The sequence below is a fragment of the Oryx dammah genome, unplaced genomic scaffold (genome assembly GCF_014754425.2).
Source record: "Oryx dammah isolate SB20612 unplaced genomic scaffold, SCBI_Odam_1.1 HiC_scaffold_21, whole genome shotgun sequence".
Lineage (NCBI taxonomy): Eukaryota > Metazoa > Chordata > Mammalia > Artiodactyla > Bovidae > Oryx > Oryx dammah.
In genome coordinates, this window is record NW_024070205.1 from 1,741,039 (window position 1) to 1,763,411 (window position 22,373).

General features: G+C 49.8%; 1 protein-coding gene across 1 annotated transcript; it reads right to left on the reverse strand.

Moving 5' to 3' along the window:
* Positions 1–762: 762 nt before the first annotated feature.
* LOC120880422 (40S ribosomal protein S15a-like) lies at positions 763–14,868 on the reverse strand. Its single transcript, XM_040263778.1, has 2 exons — positions 14,784–14,868; positions 763–1,235 (listed from the first exon to the last, which is right to left on the reverse strand). Exons 1-2 carry the CDS (start codon positions 14,866–14,868, stop codon positions 787–789), a joined length of 534 nt encoding a protein of 177 aa, XP_040119712.1. The 3' UTR covers positions 763–786.
* Positions 14,869–22,373: the final 7,505 nt, after the last annotated feature.

Genomic DNA, 22,373 nt, shown 5'->3' on the forward strand with positions numbered 1-22,373 from the left:
GGGTCCATCCACGCGGCTGTGGTTCTCTGTTTTGTCCACGATAAACACCTCTCTCTTCTATCTTCTCCACAATCCTATTTTCATTTTTTTTTTAACTCTCCAAAGGGAATTATTCCGCGTTTCAGTGTTTCTCTTGCCCAGGGCTGTGTGTGGTGCATGAAGCCTGGCCCCTCGCACCGCCGAATAAGCGAGAGAGATTCGCTTCCGAAGACAGGTGAGCACGCAGTTTCTGCCCGCAGCCTCCCCTCCCAACCTCCGTGGCCCACACCCCTCCGGGCGTCCCCTTGGGGAGAGGGCCCCCCAGAGTGGGACTCACTTCATCTGCCTCCAGTTTTCATGTCTCCGAGCCCCCCAAATCTTTGGGGCTCATATTTAATAGGCCTCTTTTTGTGTAAATCAACTATAAACCGTTCCCATGGGGACCTGGAGCTAGTATTTTTATGACCCAAGGACAGTAAAACCCGCCTCCAGGTAGAGCAGCTGTGGACTCTGGGATTGAGTTATTAAAGCTCTGGTTCGAGCCAGCTCGTCCTGAGGGCCTGCCTCTCCTGCAGCCTGAAATTTCCCCAGTAAGGATGGGACTAAAAGCAAGATATCCCAGCGTCTCACAGCTGCCTACAGTTTGAGAAGGAGCCTAGTTGGGGCGTCCCGGGAGGGCGGGAATGGAGGGGGGGTGGGTGCAGTCTGTTCCCGCCATCGGGTCTCGTGCAGGATGATCCACTGATCTACAGCTTTGATACTTCCTGTGTTCATTTCTTTTTCTTTTTTTTTGTCCTCTGAGGCATTTTATTTGTAGGTATCACATCCCCAGAAAAAGAATCCAAGGATTGTCCCTCCTGTATGTTTTCGTCTTGCTTCTTCATGGTCCATGATGCCAGCTGAGGTTGTCAGTACAATGAAACCAAACTGACGGGATGGGAGCAGGTTATTCTGCCATTTTTCTAGATCTTTGAGTTGTCCATCAAATCTGGGGCTGATCACTGCGCACTTATTCAGCCTGCCTGTGAGGTTCACAACAATTTTCCCGGCCCTGTGATCATCAATGATTTCAAATTCGCCAGTGTAACCATGCTTCATCATCACTGTTAGAAACCCGACAATGATGTTGGAGCTCGGCCTAACAAGGACCTGGCGTTTGCCTCTCTTCTCGGCATTGTTGATACTCTGGAGAGCATCAGCCAGGCGGCACGGAAAGATGGCGGAAAGAGCCCGTGTTCGTTTCTGACTATGTTCTTCTGCAGCAGAGGATTCTGAACGGCAGCCAGGTGAGGCCTCCCTGCGTGTTCTTGTCTGACCTCCTTGCTGAGGATGGGTTTGCATTTTTAAATGGTTGGAAAAAATCAGGATAGTATTCTGTGATGTGAGAGTTGCGTGGAATTCACGTTTTAATGTCCACAGATAAAATTCTACTGGGACATGCTGCACTTTCCCGTCCACGTGGTCCGGGCAGATTTGGGGCTGCCCTGGGGTGGGGGGTCATTGCTTCGAAGCTGAAAACAGTCCTTCTTGGGCCCTAAAACGTCCGCAGACTCCTGCTCTAGAAAAACAAAAGGATGCCTCGCAGAGAGCGAAAGAAGGTGGTGGAGGAGTAAGACGGGGAGATCGCTTGCCTTCCCACAAACACATCAAAAACTCTTCAAAACATGAAACAGCTCCTACACAGCAGCTTCTACATGACAGCAGAAGGCCCCGGGCTTCCGAGAAGGCAAGCTAGTCCCAGCCAGCGTCCAAAGTGATCACCTCCACTGAAAATGAATAGAGGAAAACAGAAGGGGTCCTCTGTGCTCACAAGCCCCTGAGGTTTGGGGGTCCCTTCCCGTTGAGGAGAGCTGCTTGCATGGTCCCTTCTGAGCTGGTTTGGTTTGTTTTCTTCCCAGGGGCCTGCAGATTGGGTGATTCTGCGAGAATTCTGTCCAGTGCAAATTTTGCCCGAGCGTTTCCTTTCGATGGGTGTGCAGTCTTTGTCGGAGGAGCTGCCATTCAGTGCTTCTCATCCCTGTTTGTCCTCTGAGTCCCTGGGAGATTTTATAAGTCCCAGGGGCCAAGTGGCACCCCAGGCCCATGAAATCAGAATCTCTGAGCGTGAGGCTCTGGTGACTAGTGTGAAAGTTCACTTTACTAAGGGAGACTCTCCCTGTGCTAGTTTGAAATTAAGGTTTTCATTGTGATGGCCAGTCGACCAGGAACAGCATTCCTTTCCACACATATTTGTTGAATGCCCACAAAATGCGGATCGCTCTGAAAGTTGTACATCAAACAGGGACCAGGAGCTTCTGTAGGGGCCCAGTGGTTAAGGTCTCATGCTTCCAATGCAGGGGTGAGGGTTTGACCCCTGGTCGGGGAGCTAAGATCCCACATGCCACACAGTGAGGCCCCCCCCCAAAAAAAAGAGTCCAGCACAATATGATTGAAAAAAGGAATGAAACAGCTCTCTGATTCCTGTGCTTTAGCAAAGAAGATTATCAACTCTGGACTCTGTGTGTGTCTGAGTCGCTCAATCGTAGCAACCCCATGGACTGAAGCCCACCAGGCTCCTCTGTCCAAGGGAGTCTCCAGGGAAGAATACTGGAGTGGGGTGTCATTTCCTTCTCCAGGGGATCTTCCTGACCCAGGGATTGAACCCGGGTCTCCCGCATCACAGGCAGACTCTCCCGTCTGAGCCACCAGGCAAGTTCTCAACACTGGACTGAGTGGCCCCCTTTTCCCAAACAGACTAGTGTCTAAATCGTCACTTCTGGAAACAGTTCAATACGCAGGGTTGGTATGTAGCTACATGGAAATCAAAAAGTTATTAACAAGTAAATCCTAGCTTTAGAGCCATCTCATGGCCCCTTCGGAAGTGGCTGCATTTCTACTGATTAGCATGTGGGCTGTGGGGGTGTCGGTGGGGCTGGGGGAGCTTCAGGTTCACTTCTCTTTAGAAGCAGCAGTCACAATGTTGGGCTCTCAGGCCCTCCCCGGTACCAGCTACACAAACTTGACTGGGTTCCTGAGTCAATTCTGGATGAGTTTTCCTGTTCTGCAAACTGGAGATGATAGTCATACCTCCATCACAGGGTTGTTGGAGAGATCAGATGAGATAATTTACAAAGGAGCTCTTTACAGTCATGGGGTTCTATTCTGATCCAAGCATCTTCGATGGGGCTCACACGGCCGTGAGACAGACAGAATCAAGCAAGGAAGCGGGAACAGACGCCCAGGTGGGAAGTGCCGTGGAGAAAAGCTGGGTGGGTGGGGTGGTGCTCGAGAGGGGCCGAAGATGCTTCAGATCACGTTCGTTATCGTGACGGCATTGATAAGGAGTCGCGACCACTGAGGTGACCGCTGGGCAGGTCCAAGAGAAGAAACTGACCCACGTACCCAGACCTCTTGTCTGTTTCCATCCTCGACCCCAAGACTGCTGGCGGCAAAAGGTGCACAGGGTGGGGCTTCAGAACATCTGCAAGATGACTTCTGTCCTAATGAGAGAGGCCGAGGCGGGAAAAATGACTCCCCACTCTTCCGAAGCTTCGTGCTGTACCTGGGTCGCCGTAAGCACCGGCAGTGCCTTCATGGGCGACTCAGAGAGGCTCGCTGCCGCTGCACCAGCTTGCCGTCGAGAAGACTGGCAGCCCCTTAAAACTCCTAGAAGGACCTGCCTGGTGGTCCAGTGCTTAAGAATTCGCCTTCCAACAGGGAATTCTGCTCAGTGTGATGTGGCAGCCTGGATGGGAGGGGAATCTGGGGAGAATGGATCCGTGTATATGTATGACTGAATCCCGTCACTGTTCACCTGAAACTATCATAAGATTGTTAATTGGCTATTTTCCAATACAAAATAAAAAGCGTTTTTGTTTTTTAAAGAATCTGCCTTTTGATAAGGGGACACGGGTTCAATCCCTGGTTGGGGAGTTAAGATCCCACATGCCGTTGGGCATCCAGGCTTTCATGCCATAGGGAAGACCCAGCGCAGCCAAAATTTAAAAAAGTAAATAAAATAAAATTTAAAAATAGATAAATGTAAAATTCAAACTAAGTAAAACTAAATTAATTTTAAAATAAATAAATAGAAGTAAAATTTTTAAAAAGCTTCTAGAAAATGGGTCAAGGACTTGAAAATTCATAGAAGTGAATCATTAGCATGAAGGGGGAAAAAAATCTCATTTCCACTAGTGACCACAAAAAGACAGATTAGGTAATTTTTTTTTTAACCTATCAGATATGGAAACTGCTGGTGGGAGTAGGAACTGATGTCGCCTTTTTGTGGGGGCAATTCGTCAGTACTGCTCAAACTTCAGAAGGCACGCACATTTAAAGCTGGAAGTTCCACTTTGGAGAATCTAGTCTCTAGAAATAATCACACACGAGTATACCAGACTACACATATCAATGTAAGCATTCATCATAATAGTAAATCATCACAGACAGCCTAAATATACATCACAGGTACTTGATACACATTTGTGGAATGAGTAAGTGAGCGTGTGGATGAGCAGAATATGATAAGGCATTGCTCGTGTCCACAAGCGGGAGAGGTGGCTCTCGGCGAGGGAGAAGGGCGCTGGGAGCCTGTGAATACGGAGAGACAAGCCCACGTGCCCTGTGCTGAAGAGGCCTGGAAGCCTGCCCACCGGACTGCGGGCGTCTATTGTGCCGACCACACCGCGGGGCATCAGGTGAGAAAGGATGCATAAATGAAAATGGACTTTCTTCCCACACTGCAGAGTCGGGGGCTGTGGGGGTGGCGAGGGAAGGTTTTCACCTTCCATCTTATACATTTCAAGATGGGCAGAAATGCTTCCAATTTTCGCAGACCACTTAGGTAAGTCTTTAAAATAATTCAATATTTGTAAAAGCCCTTTAGAAATGTAAGCATTTTAAAGTGGACAAAGCATCGTATTCTTCATTAGCTAACCAAGATTCGTTTCTTTCTTTCTTTCTTTTTTTAGTTTTATTTTTTGACCACACTGCAGGGCTCGTGGAAACTTAGTTGCCCCACCAGGGATAGACCCTGCATACCCCCTGCAATGGAAGTGTGGACTCTTAACCTCTGGGCCACCAGGGAAGTCCCCATCTAGTGCTTGTTTCTTATCTAGCTCTTGTTTCTTAACTATTGTGAGTCTTGGGAGCTGGAAGGCACCCAGGCAGTGCCAGGCTATGTCATTTAACCTTGCCGGATGGGGACATGGAAGCTTCTAGAAGTTGAGTAGCTTTGTTGCATGTCGTGAGACTCGTCTGGTTTCAAAGACGAGCCCTCTTGTTCCTGTGCAGGGGCCGTGGACCAGGTCCAAGCCCTGAGGACACCGCCCACCAGACAGAAGGGGACCGTCAGCCGCACACAAGCGGTGCTGCAGGCTGGGACACTGCGACAAGCTTTCCCTTTCCCGCATTTTGCCTTGGGTCAGTCTAAGAGCAGCTAAAAATTAAGATGTCACTCTAGAAAATTTTGAATCGACTTGAATCACTATAAGGTCCAAGTTCAGACCTCACGGAATCTCATTTCAGCCATGAGGCCACAGGGGGCAGGCAGCCCTGTGACAGCCAGGGCTCATTTGCTCTAACACTTTTCCAGAAAACTGATCCTCATTTCTACTGTTTTCTAGAAAACTGGGCTTCCCTGGAGGCTCGGCTGGTAAAGAATCCGCCTGCAATGTGCGAGACTCTGGATCAATCCCTGGGTTGGGAAGATGCCCTGGAGGAGGGAACGGCTCCCCACTCCAGGATTCTGGCCTGGAGAATCCCATGGACTGTATAGCCCATGGGGTCGCAAAGAGTCGGACACAACTGAGAGACTTTCGCTTTCACTTATCTTTCTCAAGATCCTGAGTTTAAGATTCTGGGCACGAACTCCGCCGGCGGTCCAGTGATTAAGACTCTGTGCTCCCAATGCAGGGGTACAGGTTCGATTCCTGGTCAGTGAAGATGCCGCACACATCATGGCTCAGCCAAAAAAATGAAAAGAATTAAGTTAAATGCAATGAAATAAAACACGGATTATAAGGAAATATTTATAGAATCAAGTGCTAGGACCTGGTCAGTCACCCAAGAAACCCACACTTCCTCCAGGTAACTTTCGGATAACTGGCACCTGCCTGCTTAGGGGCCCCTCTGGTCAGACAACAGAGCCAGGACTCCCGGAGGGCATGTGCCAGCCCCGCCAAGGAGCGGGTCTCGTGCCTCCGCATGCTCTCTTTCCAGATTTTCATTTCTCTTCTATTAGGTCGCCCTGTCTCTTACCCATGGAATCCGAGCCAAAGCTCTGCAGGGGTTTGACGCCACGGCCTGGCTCCAACCAGCGTCCCAGCCCCTGGCGCCTCGTTGTCGACTCTGCCCACCACCTGCTTCCTGCAACCGCCCTCTAGGGTCTGCCCGGCTCCCTGCTCCCCCACCCTCTGCCCAGGCCCAGCCCCCCAGAGACTCTCCTGACCTCTCCCCTCCTTGCAATGCTGCTCACCCTGCCCTGGGCTCCTTCGGGGCATTTTCCCTTTCTCATGGTCTACTCTGATCTGGAAAGAGCAAGCACTTTGACACGGCTGTGAAGTAGCAGGTGAGAAGTCCCGAGGGTCTGAACAGAAGGACGAGAAATTCAGAGGACAGACAGGTTCACGAGGCAAGGATGGCAAGTCAGGTGAGCACACAGATGATGATTTCACTTCAGACTGAGGCAGGGGACTGGCCGGGTTCTGCATGATGAGTCTAGAGGTGCCACGTTCCATAGGTTCTAAGAGGCACATGTCTTAACATCTTCACACCTGTGGGGTCAGGCGCCTCAGACAGCTGGAAGCATGACCCGATTTAACCATCAGATTTTGTTCTTTCTCAGTGGATCACAGAATTGTGAGGCATCTTACCGCGGCATCTTGAATGTGTTGAAATACAGTGCTTGTAAGGTTTTAATGACAGATTACTCGCTGGTAATCTCTCTGCTCAGGACCATCAGCAGACACTAAAGGCTGGCCTGAAGGTGAAAGACGACATCACAAGTGCTTTTGAGACGTCACTGAGCTGTTTTTTCAATCCTTTTCTCCAAATGGTTAGTTCCCATTGTCCTGTTAGTATGTGGAGGAGACACACCAAGGCTTCTCCCGGGTTTTTCCTTTCCTCTTATAACTGATCGATACAATACAGGTTTGTGTGACCACTTAGCTTTTCACCTGCTACCAGCAGAAATGAGACTATATACCAAATGTAAGTCGGTCATCACGCTTCTGAAATACACAATACAGCTCTCTGGTCCGCGTGGGTTCAGGGTTACAGCCTGTCACGCAGGCGGGTTCATTCTGAGAAAGTGAGTTGAACCTTTGAAGTCAGAAATGAATGAGACGATTTCATGTTGTTTGTTATGATCACATCTTGTTCAGTTGCTAAGTTGTGTCTGCCTCTTTGGGACTCTATGGACTGCAGCACGCCAGGCTTCCCTGTCCCTCACTGTCTCCCAGAGTTTGCTCAAACTCATGCCCATTGAGTCAGTGATTCCATCCAACCATCTTATCCTCTCTTGCCTCCTTTTCCTCCTGCCTTCAATCTTTCTCAGCATCAGGATCTTTCCTGATGAGTCAGCTCTTTCCATCAGGTGGCCAAAGTATTGGAACTTCAGCATCAGTCCTTCCAGTGAACACTCAGGGCTGATCTCCTTTAGGATGGACTGGTTGGATCTCCTTGCAGTCCAAGGGACTCTCAAGAGTCTTCTCCAGAGACAGTTCAAAAGCATCAATGCTTCAGTCCCACCCTTCTTTATGGCCCAGCTCTCACATCCATACATGACCCCTGGAAAAACCATATTGCATAGGAACCTGGAATGCTAGGTCCATGATCGCATCTAAATATTTCTTAATAAAAAATCTCCAAGTGAGTGATGGAAACAGTACTCAGATCATTTAGAGAGATGTAGAGCTTCAATCCTTCTAGAGCAGTTGCAGAATATGGGCAAAGCCAAGAAATCAAAACCCTTTGGAAGAAATTCTTGCCAGTTGAGTTTTGTGCTATTGAAATAGGACATTTCTGAAGGCACCTCAAGCCTCCAAGTGGCTCTGAGGCTCTTCCACACAGAACCAGAGGGTGCTTTTCTTCTAAGAGACGTTGAGAGACCCATAAACCCACTCCCTCATTAAAATGGGATCACAGAAAGGTATTTTCCATGGGAAAAAATTCATTTTTAAATAGACCGTTTCTGACTTCTAAATATAGACCAAGAGGCTTGTCTTTGTTTTTAAACGTAGAAATACAGGTTCCTGAGAGCAACATGACTGGGGACCTTTTGTCTCACGTGTGTGCTGTTTGTTTATTTTGCCGTCATCTGGCGCATCAGCCAGGCCGGGTGACACCCCATGTCACAGAAAAGCAAACAGTCACGGCACTCATGGACGCGCTGAGATCAGGCCGCTGACTGGCAGCAATTCTCTGCCCCCTTTGCTATAAAAAACATGACCCTAAATCCTAACCAGCTTTAGAATAAAAGGCCCACAATTATGATATAGTAACAAAGTTCATGCTGTATACAATGTGATTGTTTCAATACTTTGTCCATCCCTTTTCATTTTACCTGCTATTTATATGAGGCAGTAAAAAAGTCAAGTGGAAAATCCACTCTTTGCTGTGTTAGGGGTAATATTCATTTACCCAGCATGTTTGCAGGATAAAACTAAATGTGGTGGAACCTTCTTTTATAATCCTGGTGTTTGAAGTTAGAGCTACACACGCCTGGCGGCGTAATTGTAATCACAGACCTTTTCCATATGTATCCACATTTCCCAAAGGCTGGAGTCATGATTTATCTCTGAATACCTGGTCAGTCCTCCCCAAGGCCCCCTGAATTTTATCTGGATGGGTCTTTACCAGATAATAGATACTCAACAAGTACTAACCATTTGGAGCAGAAATAGACCTTTTGTTTGGGCTGTTTCTTCTCCAAATGGTCCAGTCGAGATTTGAAGTAAAAGCAGGGCAACGAGTCCAAAGTCTCAGGCAAGACAGTCCTAGTGAGAGTAGGTCTATGTGGCTTCTCCACCCTGTAGACGGCGAGCAGCACAGAGGTTGATGAGCACTTCTGTCCTTCCTGAGAGGCCTGTGAGGCTGGTTTTTGGAGGCCAGATGGAGAAACATCTACCGTGGTTTCATTCCCATCAGAGCCGGCAGCTTTTATTCTTTTCAGCAAGTGTTTAGAAGAAAGTGTTGATGCTTATTAATCTGTTTCTTGTCTTACACACATGTGTCCGCAAGATTGGTGGCAAAAAAAACCTTGTGGGTCTGACGGGCCTCGATGTAATCTTCGTGGCAGGACGAGACTGTTAACACTGAACAGATCTGTTTGGAATTGTTATTCTTTGTAATTACCTTCATTAACTGAAAGCATGTGTCAATCAACTTTGAACTTTAAACAAACCAGGAATTTGCAAGCAAAATGCATTTCTATTTCCTAGGGGCCCATGTGTGTTTGGAGATGAGTGTGTGTGAGAGAGGTATACAGACGCTGTACTAGAAATGGATTTCTGCAATTTTCCAAATATGTCATTCTACCCTGGTTTGCATTTGCTAACTTTAAATAGAAATAAAGTGCATGACAGCTCCAGAGAAATGTATCAACAAAGAAGGTTTAATCAACCGCTAGTTCACACCCTCGTGTGAGCAGATCATTTTTCATTAAAGAACATTGCTCCCTGAATTTCTGCAATAAAAGAAATACATTTACATCCATTTTAACAGCAGCGGTCACTATGGAGTCGTGAACTCTGCTGTTCTATGCATCGGAAGCCGACCCTGCGCTGTAACTTTCTGGATTTGATCGGACCTCCTCGGGTCAGAACTCTGCAGCCAAAGTAGAGAACGTGCTGTGACAATACCCTCGACCTGAACAGGCTGGCGGCTGACGGCGCCCCTGCACTTGCTCAGCGGGATGGGTAAGGTGCCCAGAGGCGGTCCAGGAAGGAAAGGGGGGTGCTGCAGAGCTGGTCCCCGAGGGCACCCACTCTGGCCATCTGCCGGGTGAGGAGCCAGTTACCTCCACCAGGGGGTGGTCAGGGACAGACAGAGGACACACGTGTGAGTGGGGAGGGGAGGTCAAGTCCTCTGGGGGACCCTCCCCCCAGAGGCTGCGTGCAGACCCCGGGGACCCACCCCCCCTCCCACCCACCGCTCCTCAGCCTGCCCTCTCCAGACTCCTGCACCCCAGGCCTGGCTCCCACCCACTCCTGCTCCATCCCCACCTCTGCACCCACTGGGCCCTTGTCCTGAGGTTGCCCCTCCAGTCTTTGTCAAGGGCACCTCCCTGCGCTTCCAGAAGCTGCCACCCCAGCCACCGCCCCCCAGGACCCCTTGCTTCCCGGGGGTGTGTGGGATCCTCAGTCCTGCATCCGGGGTCAGCTCACCCAGCGGGTGGGGGCTGTCCCACCGTATCTCATGTACGGCTCGGGGCCCGGAGTGAACACTATCAGAGTAAATGAGCATTTCCAGGCCCCTGGACTGAGCACGAGGAGGTCAGGCTTGTCAAAGGGCCTCCCCGAGGCACTGTCGCTTGCCGGGGACCAAGGAGGGGCCACGAATCCCGAGAGCAAGGCAGCTGGCCTAGCCCGGGGTCATGACCCCGGAGGGTAAGGCCAAACCCGTCATCCTGAGACCAGTGATGACCTCGGGGGCGGGCGGTGACCATCTGAGTGGCCCCCTCTTCAGGGGCTCGATGTGAGGTCCTGAGAGGGGGCGCTGGCTCCCTCAAAACTCTCAGAAGGGCCGTAGGGGTGCCCAAGTGCTCATTGGAAGGACTGATGCTGAAGCTGAAACTCCAATACTGTGGCCACCTGATGCGAAGAGCTGACTCATTTGTAAAGACCTGTTGCTGGGAAAGCTTGAAGCGGGAGAAGGGGTGACAGAGGGTGAGATGGCTGGATGGCATCACTGACTCAATCCTCACTAGTCTGAGTGAACTCTGGAGTTGGTTTTGGACAGGGAGGCCTGGCCTGCTGCAGTCTGTGCGGTCACGAAGAGTCAGACACGACTGAGTGACTGAACTGAACGGAACTGAGGAGAGGCTGGGTGGTCAAGAACCTGTGAAGACACTGTGGGCGGTCCAGAAAGCCTTGGCTCCAGGAGGGCTTGGAGAGGAGGGACTGATGGAGACCAGGAAGCTGTTGGAGCAATTTGGGAAAACTTGTCTGTGGAGCGTGGACTTGAAAAGTGCCTGCAGGGTGGAGGGGTGAGTGACATTTAGAGGGAGAGACCCTGCAAAGCTTCAGGGTTTCATCTGGGATGGAGGGGACTCACACAGTCCTGGGTGCCTCTTGGGTGGGGCAGGTGATGGCTGGGCTGTCACTGGACTGGAGTTGACTCTGGACCCTGGAGGAGGGCTTTAAAACATAAGTTCAGTTCAGTTCAGTCACTCAGTCGTGTCCGACTCTTTGCAACCCCATGAATCGCAGCACGCCAGGCCTCCCTGTCCATCACCATCTCCCAGAGTTCACTCAGATTCATGTCCATCAAGTCCTTGATGCCACCCAGCCATCTCATCCTCAGTCGTCCCCTTCTCCTTCTGCCCCCAATCCCTCCCAGGATCAGGGTCTTTTCCAATGAGTCAACTCTTCACATGAGGTGGCCAAAGTACTGGAGCTTCAGCTTTAGCATCATTCCTTCGAAAGAAATCCCAGGGTTGATCTCCTTCAGAATGGACTGGTTGGATCTCCTTGCAGTCCAAGGAACTCTCAAGAGTCTTCTCCAACACCACAGTTCAAAAGCATCAATTCTTCGGCGCTCAGCCTTCTTCACAGTCCAACTCTCACATCCATACATGACTACTGGAAAAACCATAGCCTTGACTAGATGGACCTTAGTCGGCAAAGTAATGTCTCTGCTTTTCAATATACTATCTAGATTGGTCATAACTTTTCTTCCAAGGAGTAAGCGTCTTTTAATTTCATGGCTGCAGTCACCATCTGCAGTGATTTTGGAGCCTCCCAAAAATAAAGTCTGACACTGTTTTTACTGTTTCCCCATCTATTTCCCATGAAGTGATGGGACCAGATGCCATGATCTTCATTTTCTGAATGTTGAGCTTTACACCAACTTTTTCACTCTCCTCTTTCACTTTCATCAAGAGGCTTTTTAGTTCCTCTTCACTTTCTGCCATAAGGGTGGTGCCATCTGCATATCTGAGGTTATTGATCTTTCTCCCGGCAATCTTGATTCCGGCTTGTGTTTCTTCCAATCCAGCGTTTCTCATGATGTACTCTGCATAGAAGTTAAATAAGCAGGGTGACAATATACAGCCTTGACATACTCCTTTTCCTATTTGGAACCAGTCTGTTGTTCCATGTCCAGTTCTAACTGTTGCTTCCTGACCTGCATACAGATTTCTCAAGAGGCAGGTTAGGTGGTCTGGTATTCCCATCTCTTTCAGAATTTTCCACAGTTTATTGTGATCCACACAGTCAAAGGCTTTGGCATAGTCAATAAAGCAGAAAGCCCTGATCTTCTCCATGGAAAGGACTAGAACTCCTGCCAGTGCCTGGGGGTGGGGGCATGGAAATGAGCCAGCCGAGGATAGAAACATTCTCACGCTGAGAAGGAAGAGGTGCTGTCAGAAACGGGGAAAGGGGAGGAATTCATAAGGTGCCCGTCCAAGTGCACGCTGTGGTCCTGACCTTCCTGCAAGCATGGAAGAGGTGCTTGGAGGGGGCAGGTCCTGTCTCTCTGTGACACGGGGCTGCCCTGACTGCAGTCTTCCAGGTAACACTTTCTTAGGGCCCTCATGACCTTTAAAATATATGCTCTGTTCAGTTTCTGTTGTTGAAACACACATTTTATTTCTAACAGCTTTATTGAGATAAAATTCACACACCATATGATTCACCAGTTTAAACCTTAAGATTCAGTAGTTTTGAGTGTATCTGCTGAGCTGGGTGACCAATCACCATGGTCAATTTTAGAACATACTTTTACGTTTTAATGTTATATTTTAGAATGATCGGTCAGTTTTAGAACACACTTCCCCGCCAGAAGAACTGTACCCACAGGGAGTCACCCGTTGCTCCTCCCTACCCCCCGCCCCAGGACAATCTCTCCCCTCCTTTCTGTCTACGTTTCCTGTTCTGCGAATTTCACGTAAATGGGGTCCTCCAGCACGTGGGCTTCTGTGACTGACTTCCTGCACGTTGCAGATGTCTTCAAGGCTCATCAAGGTGTCGCTGGATCAGAATTCCACTCTTCTTAGGCATGAAGCCTATTACACCCCATTTTGTTTATCCATGCGTCGGTTGATGGACATCAGGATTATGAATAATGCTGCTATTGGTGTCCAAATTTCTGTGTGAAGGTATGTTTTTATCTCTCTTTGGTGTGTGTCTAGGAGTGGAATCCCTGGACTAGCTTCAGGCTTCCCTGGTGGCTCAGACAGTAGAGAATCCGCCTGTGATGCGGGAGACCTGGCTTCCATTATTCGGTTGGGGAGATCCCCTGGAGGAGGGCATGGCAACCCACTTCAGCATTCTTGCCTGGAGAATCCCCACGGACAGAGGAGCCTGGTGGGCCAAAGTCCATGGGGTCGCAAAGAGTCGAACGTGTTTGAGCAATTAAGCACAACATGGTAGCTTCATGTTGAACTTTTAAAGAACTGCTAGACCACTTTTCAGAGCAGTGAAGTGCGTACGTGCAGCAACCAAGATGTGGTGCCAGGCTGCAGCCTTTCAGCAGGTCCTACTTTTCATCCAGACCTTCCCCTTGGAGCTGATCTCTGCAGCCCAAAGCCTCCAGGGTGGCTGGCTGCCGAGGTGTCCCAGGTGCTGGGGGTGAGTGTCCAGGAGGCCCGTGGAGGACAGCGGGCATGGGGTGGCGATCAGGGCCAGGAGGAAAGTACGGGAGGAGGAAGAGAGAAGGAAGACGGGGCGCTCAGGCAGGGGGAGAGAGACCAGGGCTGCCTTCTGGAAGCTGCCCACTCCCGAAGCCCGACACTGATCCGTGTGTTTATACGGTAAGCTTTCTGAGTAATTCTCTCGAGTGCTTGATTAAGAGGGGCATGTGTCTGGGGTCCGTGTGGAAGACTGGACATCCTGTGCTGAGCTGCCTCCTGTTCACAGGATGGCTCACGTTTGCGGGGGCGGGAGGGGAGCAGCGTGATTGCTCACTTCTGGCCACCCTCTCCACCTTGACGCACACAAGAGTTGCTGGGAAGCTTTTAAATATGATGCTTGTGCCTCAAGCCAGGATACCCCCATCTGGGCTGGGGCCTGGGTGCAAGGGTACTTTAAAGGCTCCCCAGGGACTTGATGCGGCCTCCCCAGGTGGTGCTTGTGGTAAAGAATCCACCTGCCAATGCAGGAGACATAAGATGCAGGTTCGATTCCTGGGTGGGGAAGATCCCCTGGAGGAGGAAATGGCAGCCTGCTCCAGCAGTCTTGCCTGGAGAATCCCAAGGACAGAGGGTCTTGAAGGGTCACAGTCCGTGGGGTCACATGGAGTCGGACACGACTGAAGTGACTTCACATGCACTCTTTGCAGTGTCTCATGAGAACCGGGGCCTGCTGCTCCGAGCTCTGCACCTCAGTCTTCCTAGCCTCAGAAACCTACCTGGGACCACCTTGACTTAGGCCTCTTAGTGAGAGGGATCACTAAAAAAATTAAGAAATGAAAAAATATGTTTTTCAATTAAAAAAAAAATCAGATGCCATCATTCTCTCTCTCACAGCTTCCAAACGGCTTCTTATCAGACTCAGAATTGAATTCCAGCCTCTCCAGCCCTCCACGGCTCACCTGGACCCCCTAGCCCAGAGCCCTGGGCTCCCCTCTTTCTCTGCGCTCTGGACCTGCTGTTCCCTCTGCTGGACCAGCCTTCCCCTGGACCACGGGTAGGATGGTCTCTGTGTGGCCCCCCGAGAGATGACACATCCCCGGGGACCCCGTGCCGGCCATCGTTGCGTCCCCGTGGCCCCCAGGGAGGTCTGCTTCGTGGACAGGGTCCTGGGTAACACACTGGAGGCTGGTAAGGGACACAGATTTCAAACCGGCAGCATGCTGGGAGGTCTGTGCCTGAAGCTGTCTGGAGCAGGTAATTCGAAAGGGCCAGATCAGCACCTCTGAGTGTGCACTGGCCGCCTCACTGTCCAGGGAGCGCTGGGAATTTTACGCTTGTGCAAGCGGGTCCTCCCGGAGAAGTAATTTTCTCCGCAGGACACAGGCTCAGCAGTAAATTCCCAGGCTTTTACAAGAAGATGAAAAGTGAGGAGCGTCTGGGAAGTTCTAACCGCACGCGAGCAGTTCCAATCTCTGTTGGTTAATGGTGCGGGGCCACGACTCAACCGTAACTTCTGTCTGTCTGTCTGTCTCTTCCCTTTCAACTCTGGAACATGCCTCGTGGTAGGTCTACAGGGCATAAAGTAAACCGGTGGTCGTGCAGACAGACACGTTTTGATGTAAGACAGCCTTTGTTTCCCATTTTTATATCTTTTTTATACCTTCGTATATTTTCAATGAGATTTATATCTAACTCTAGATAATCTGGAAATAGATGGACTAAGGAAAAAGTCACCTGTAGTTCTACTACTCAGAGAAGAGTCAGGGTTTTCTAATCTTCCTGAGTGGGAATACTTTGAAATTTTTAAACTTTTGCTCACGGTTATGAAAGCCAGACATCTTCATCACAGAAACTTTGGGAAAGGCAGAGAACCATAAAGAAGCAGAGAGGAAGTAGGTCATAATATAGAAAGATTTGTTGGTGAAGAGTATTTCACCACGACATACATGGAAACAAAAATGTCAGAGCAGTTGAGAAACTCTAAAGAAAAAAACACAAGATAGAAATATCTCTCTAGGGGAGTTCCTGGAGGCCTGGCGGCTGGGATTCTGGGCGACATTGCAGCTCTCAGGGTCCACTGCTGGGGACGCTGCGGCAGGGGGGCAGTGACTGCAAGGGGCTGAGAGTCACCTCCAGAGGCAGGGAGAAGGGTGAACGGCAGCAGTGCGTGTGTGTGTGCACATGTGTGCGTGCACATGTGTGTGCCTGTGTGTGCGTGTGTGTGTGCATACTCGTGGAGGAGATGGGAAGGAGAAGGGCTTGCCTGCACACACACTCAGGGCAGGGAAGGCTGGGGGGCGGGGAGAGGTGGGCAGTGGAGGCTACAGAGGTGGCCCTCGGGTCCTGGGGGTGTCCGGCGGACACGGAGGTCCCAGCCCGCCCCGGGCCCCCCCCAGAAGCAGGTGACCTTCTCTGGTGGGACTGTCTTGATCGCAGGTCACAGCTCCTGTGCTCCACCTGGGCCACCATCTACCGGGGAGACTCGGCTGGGGTAACTGGGGGCCGTGGAGGGCAGGCCTCCCTGGCTTGGCCCCGTGGGAGGCACACTCTAGAGGCTCACGACCACCCCAGTGGCCAGCCTGTTCTGTTCAGGCTGCTTTTTCTTTTATTTTCAAGAGAAATCAGTGCCTGCCTTGCTTACCTCTCTGGAGAATTACGAGAATAAAACGAAGCGGTGAACACGAGAGACAACCACTGTCACTAACCGTGATGTTCTGTGGCCGCCCCCGCTTGGATCTGTTAGGGTAGCACCCCCTCCAGAAGCCTCTGGGACCCCCAGTCGGGGTGAGGTGACCCCAGTGGCAGCAGATGAGCGGTCAGTTGGCGTCTCTGGCTGAGCCGGTGACCGGGGCTGGAGGCTCCCTGCACCCTCGTCCAGCACCTGGCGGGCTTCCTAGCGCTACGGGGGACGCAGTCAATCCATGATGGCTGGACGGGTGAGCGCGTGTTGCTACTGAGACCTTGTTTGCTTTTTATGCCAGGAAACGAGAGACTGAGAGGAACGGCAGAACCCGGGAGGCTCGGGCCGCTCCAGGCGTGTTTGCGTGCCCGGCTCGCCCACTGCGGCTGGAAGCGGCCCCAGGACAGAGCTCTACTGTACTCTCCCCGCCGGGCCACCTCCCTGAGGATAGAAGGCTGGGGAGGAGGCGCGGGGCGAGCAGTGTCCCGGCCCCCGAGTGAAAGGGCTGGGCCCGCGGCTCGCTGCCCTGCAGGGGGATGCCCACGACACGTGGGTCCAGGGATACAGGTGTGGGCAGCGCCCAGAGAGATGGCGGGTTCGGTGGCAAACGCCCTTCTGCCTCGCAGCCGGACAAGAATAGAGCCGCTTAAATCAAAGGTGTGAAAAGGCGGGATTTGGGCCGTGTGCCTGGCTGAGTCTACGTGGTCAGGGCTGGGGGCTGGGGCTGCACACCACCCATTCATGGAGCTGGTTGTGCCTGGGAGGCATGCTAATGCTAAACGGAACGGCAGAAAGTAGGTGTTGCGTGTGGGTGGGAGGCGGCTGGGGGAGCCCAGTGGAGGTCTGGGAAGGTTAGAGCCATTTATTGAATCACAGGTAATTTTCCTTTGCTATTTTTGGGTAATTTTCTTAGGATACAATGTATTTCCCATTGCCACTTATTTGTATTACGCTTGGCTGATGGCTGGCCCCCAACTCCCGCAATTGTTCCTAGCCCCAGACATTCCTATTAAAACTAAAATCATCTCTAAGCATTAGTTATTTTGTTGCTAGACTCTTGGCCTTATTCCATTTTCAAAGGACCTAACAAAGTAGCCAGTATATGTCAGGGTTACACTGACACTTTGTTTAACGTGTGCCTCAGGTGTATGAAAGGCGCAGAGTATCAAATATCTCCAACTTTAGCTTTCAGCATCAATGGCCCTGTATTCGAAAATGAGGCATGTGCTTCTTGAATCTCAGAAGGAATATATTCAGGAAAGAACCAAACTGAGATTTGGATGGGTGGGAAAAAAAAGTAATTTGTATTTTCTTTAATAAAATGTTTTTCAGAAGACAGTTTTGTTTGGATGTAGGTATTACAAGATGAACTTGTAATGTTCTTACTGCCTCTCTACCGTATTATCATTGTGCTTATTTAGGAGCAAAAAAATATCCTCCTCAACACAGGGCAGGACGTTTCAGATCCAGGAGCTGGGTCTAACCGTCAAAAGAATAGTTGACTTTTCCTACGGTGCGATCCTTAAAAATCGGTGCATATTTTGAGATTAGAGTGACCCGTCAGGCATAGAAATTCTCCATTATTACTCCACAAACTTAAAAAAAAATGGTGTTTCAAATGAAGAAATTGGTTGCAGACTCATTTCGCCTGAGCCCAGAAGAAAAGCGAAGTTTATTCTCTTCCAACAGACAACGTTTAAAATTCACGTAGAAATAAGCATTGTCCTTTGTTTGAACAGAACAATAGCACGGCCCAGCGTCAGGGTGATTTACCTCTTGCTAAACTGCCCTAACTGTTTATGACGGTGAGAAGACAGGGATCATCAACCGTAGGTGCTGAAAGCGTAGAATTCGTGGGAACGACTTAGAGAAACACTAGCCAAGCCCCAGCCCTGAGTTTGTGGCCAGCAGACGGGTCCCGTGAACCGCCGCCACCGATTCCCGATGGCGCACAGGAGTGGGATTTTTACATGGGGTGGGGGGTCAGTTTTATGTCCTGTCTCTCTGAAGTTGAAGAAAAACAATTGTTTTTAGGAAAAATGGATCTATATTCCAATGAAGGTATTTTTCCAAGGCCCCAGAACCAAGTTTATTTGTAAATCCATAATTTACTGAACCGTTTTACCCCACCATTTAAGTGATTCCTGTGTAAATTAGGGATGGATTCCTGATTAATTTATTTTTGCTGCTGTTCTCGGATGTTAAAAGCTTGCATTCCTCAAGATCACCCTTCTTCATAAATATCTTCAATAAATTTCAGCCCAGAATGACAGCTCAAGCTCTTTTCTCCTTTGTGGGATGATATAATTGAGCATTCCAAAGCAAATATGAATTTGGTGACCCCCAAAATGCACCAGATTAAAACCCACCAAAAAAAATGAAGTGGTACCAGAGAAAATACTCTGCAGCTGTTCTTTGCTTTAGACACAGAGCAGCACTGTGGATGTGGGGTAAGATCTGGCCTCGGCGTGGCATGCGTTAATTCACTTTAAAAAGTCTTGTGCATATGTTTAACTTCTTAGGAGCGTGCTGCTGTACTGCGCTAGATTTACTTCAAATCTCTTGGGAGTATTGATTTTTTTTTAAAGAAGAGTCAGTATAGTGAGATGGTCTCTCTCCTCTTATGAAGCCCATTAGAGGAAACCAGAATCGTGTTGACATAAAGGAGAACACTTCCTAATAGACATGACATGTCGCTGTGGTTCAAAATACCCAACTCTCCTTCAGATCTAACTATCTGATTTTGTCAAGCTTGAACGCCAGCAGCAGTCTCAATCTGCACCGTGATCGCACCTCTATCAACACCAACTCCCCTAGTTAGTAACCAGGTGTAGCTGAAAAAAAAGGACTAATCAAAACAGAACTCTCCTAATATTTTACCACTGTGGTAACATTACAATCTAGCAATGACACGAACTGCTTGAATTTCACCTGGGCAGTTTTGTCTAGAGATAACATTCAATTGCTATGAGACTGGAGTTTCAGAGTGTATTACTTAGCTGCAATAATTTAGTAAAACTCGGTAGATAAAACAAATGCTCTGAATTCCCTTATCAGCCATTATGATTTTGACATCCTCTTATTTAAAGAGAAACCTGAAATTTTGACCAAATGAGCGGGGATCGCTATCATTGAACCTATGTCTATACGGGAGGAGCGGGGAAAGCATTACATTTAAGAGACCAGCCACCCCTCCGCCCCGACACACACACTCGTATTCAGGTGAAATGAGTGCATCTGAGGCTGGAGCGTCTGTTTGCCGCTTTTGTTCCTCTCCGCTGCGTTTCAATTGGATTTCCTCACGCAGGTCCCAGGCCTGTCACCGCGGCCAGGCTCTGTTAAGCATGGGCACCGGGCCGCATTAAGGAGGAGGTTCAGGGCTAAGCTAATAACTCGCCTGCCTCCCTGACTGATCACAGGCGTGCTCTCCGCGGCCACCCATCTTCAGCTCCTGGGGAGGGGGCTCTTTCTCGTCCAAGCCTCTGGGAGGGGCGGTCTTGTCCCCCTGTTCTCAGATCCCATGTGAGGATACAGAGCCCACTGTTGCTTCTGCAGGGAGCCTGTGTCCGCCCACCACCCCGCCCCAGGCCCTGTCGAAGGAACCAGGTTCACACACAAACCAGCCTCGCTCTCGAGGTGTGAGCTCCTGGGATCACCTGTAGGTGATGACTCCCTTCCTGCGTCCCCCACCTGGAAACAAAGGATGGAATCTATCACTAAATACAGTTTAAAGAAAGCTTCTTTAAATACAGTGTAAATACAGCTTAAAGAAAGCTTCTGTGGGAGAGGGAAAAGGTGGGATGATTTGGGAGAATGGCATTGAAACGTGTAGACTATCATGTAAGAAACGAATCGCCAGTCTAGGTTCAATGCAGGATACAGGATGCTTGGGGCTGGTGCACTGGGATGACCCAGAGAGATGGTATGGGGAGGGAGGTGGGAGGGGGGTTCAGGATTGGGAACTCATGTACACCCATGGCGGATTCATGTTGATGTATGGCAAAACCAATACAGTATTGTAAAGTAAAATAAAGTAAAAAAAAAAAAAAAGTGTATAACATCAAAAAAAAAAAAAGAAAGAAAGAAATCTTCCCAGGTGGTACTAGTGGTAAAGAACCTGCCTGCCAGTGCAGGAGACAGGAGATGCGGGTTCGACCCCTGGGTCGGGAAGCTCCCCTGGAGGAGGGCATGGCACTCCAGTGTTCTTGCCTGGAGAGTCCCACGGACAGAGGAGCCTGGCGGGCTACAGTCCGTGGGGTCGCAAAAAGCTGGACACGACTGAGGCGCCCGAGCACACATGTGCACTGGCCCTGGTCCCCTGTGTGGGTCTATTGCAAGATGGAAAACAGATCCCGGAGAGGACTCACCCCAGCGTGAACAGGTCTGGTTACTGAAGCACTGGAAATGGGGTCAGGGTGCAAGGCTCCCCTGACCCAAATGGTGGTCTTCTTTTGGGGGGAGAAAAAGGGCAAAAATATCCAGATTTCTAACTACAGAAGCCATACCCGTGGGCCTTACTAAGTACGATAACACCTCTTTTGTTCTGATTTTACCTGTCGCCTTTGCATATCCATTTTCCAAGGACTTCGAGAAAGAATTCCACTTTAACTCCAACTGCGGAAACCTGCTCCTCAGCTTGGTTGCTGCTGCTGCTAAGTCGCTTCAGTCGTGTCCGCCTCTGTGCGACCTCACAGATGGCAGGCCACCAGGCTCCCCCGTCCCTGGGATTCTCCAGGCAAGAACACTGGAGTGGGTTGCCAATTCCTTCTCCAATGCATGAAAGTGAAAAGTGAAAGGGAAGTTGCTCAGTCGGGTCTGACTCTTCGCGACCCCATGGACTGCAGCCTACCAGGCTCCTCCATCCATGGGATTTTCCAGGCAAGAGTGCTGGAGTGGGGTGCTGCTGCCTTCTCCGAGTTTGGCTGTTGGAAGCCCAGAATCACATTGTTACAGTGGTTTGAGTTTAAAGAGGAAACAAATTGGCGGTGTGAAGAATCAGTGGAAAGTTCTAGCATTTGGGGTGAGCCTGTGATTTTCCCTTCTGAGTTTGCTGGTAAAACAAAAAACAAACGAAAACACGGAACAGGTGCGGACAGCGCCGCTTACGTGGGTGCCGCTGGCTGGTTCTTGCCGAGTCTCTACGAGGCCAGGCTTGGACTGAGCACTGCCGTGCGGTATTTCTCTGCCTTCTCACAAGAATCCCACGAGATCTCTGTTGCCTTTATGGTCACTGAGCTGAAGCAACGCGGTTGTTCTGAAAAGCCGTCTGCACGGCAGATATCTCCTCCTGCTGGAGAGAGATCTGAGACATGCCTGGTTCCCCCCCACACTTCCCAGACCCTGCTCCACCTGTGCCCTCAGGGGCCAAGGTCACCTCCTGTCCCACGTCAGTGTAGGGGAAACCTGAGCCACTGCAAGCGACATTAATTCACACTCCTTGTTTCATTAAAAAATTTTTAAGATTTTTTTTTTTTTTGACGTGGACCATTTTTTAAAGTCTTCATTGAATTTGTTGCAGTTTCGCTTCTGCTTTATGTTTTGATTTTTTGGCCAAGAGGCCTGTGGGATCCCAGCCCCCTGACCAGGGATGGAGCCCACACCCCCTGGATTTGAAGGTGAGGTCTTAACCACTGGACCGCCAGGGCAGTCCCCCCAAATACTTTATTTTTAAGTGATTTCATATACTACATATATTATCTCATGGGCAAAAATAAGAGTACCTGACCATAACTCTGTCTTTTATTGTCATTTTCTTATTTTGGGACGTCGCTTTACTTTGACAGTTCTTCTCAGGCACCAGTTCAAGTTTGTTTCCTGCTTTTCTCCCCCTTAGGGTTATATCTTAAGCATAACACTTGCCATGGCTTTAAATATGACACAGAGATAAGATTTTAATGGCTGTATAATATTCCATCCAGTGGGTGATCCAGTTACCCAATCGCT

Bases quoted from the DNA above. Each gene is read 5' to 3' on its own strand.
- LOC120880422 (XM_040263778.1), bottom strand. From the start codon at position 14,868: ATGGCCGGCACGGGGTCCCCGGGGATGTGTCATCTCTCGGGGGGCCAC. The intron at 1,236-14,783 runs GTCCAGCAGAGG...CCTCTGCTGCAG, and splicing joins CGTGGTCCAGGGGAAGGCTG to AAGAACATAGTCAGAAACGA.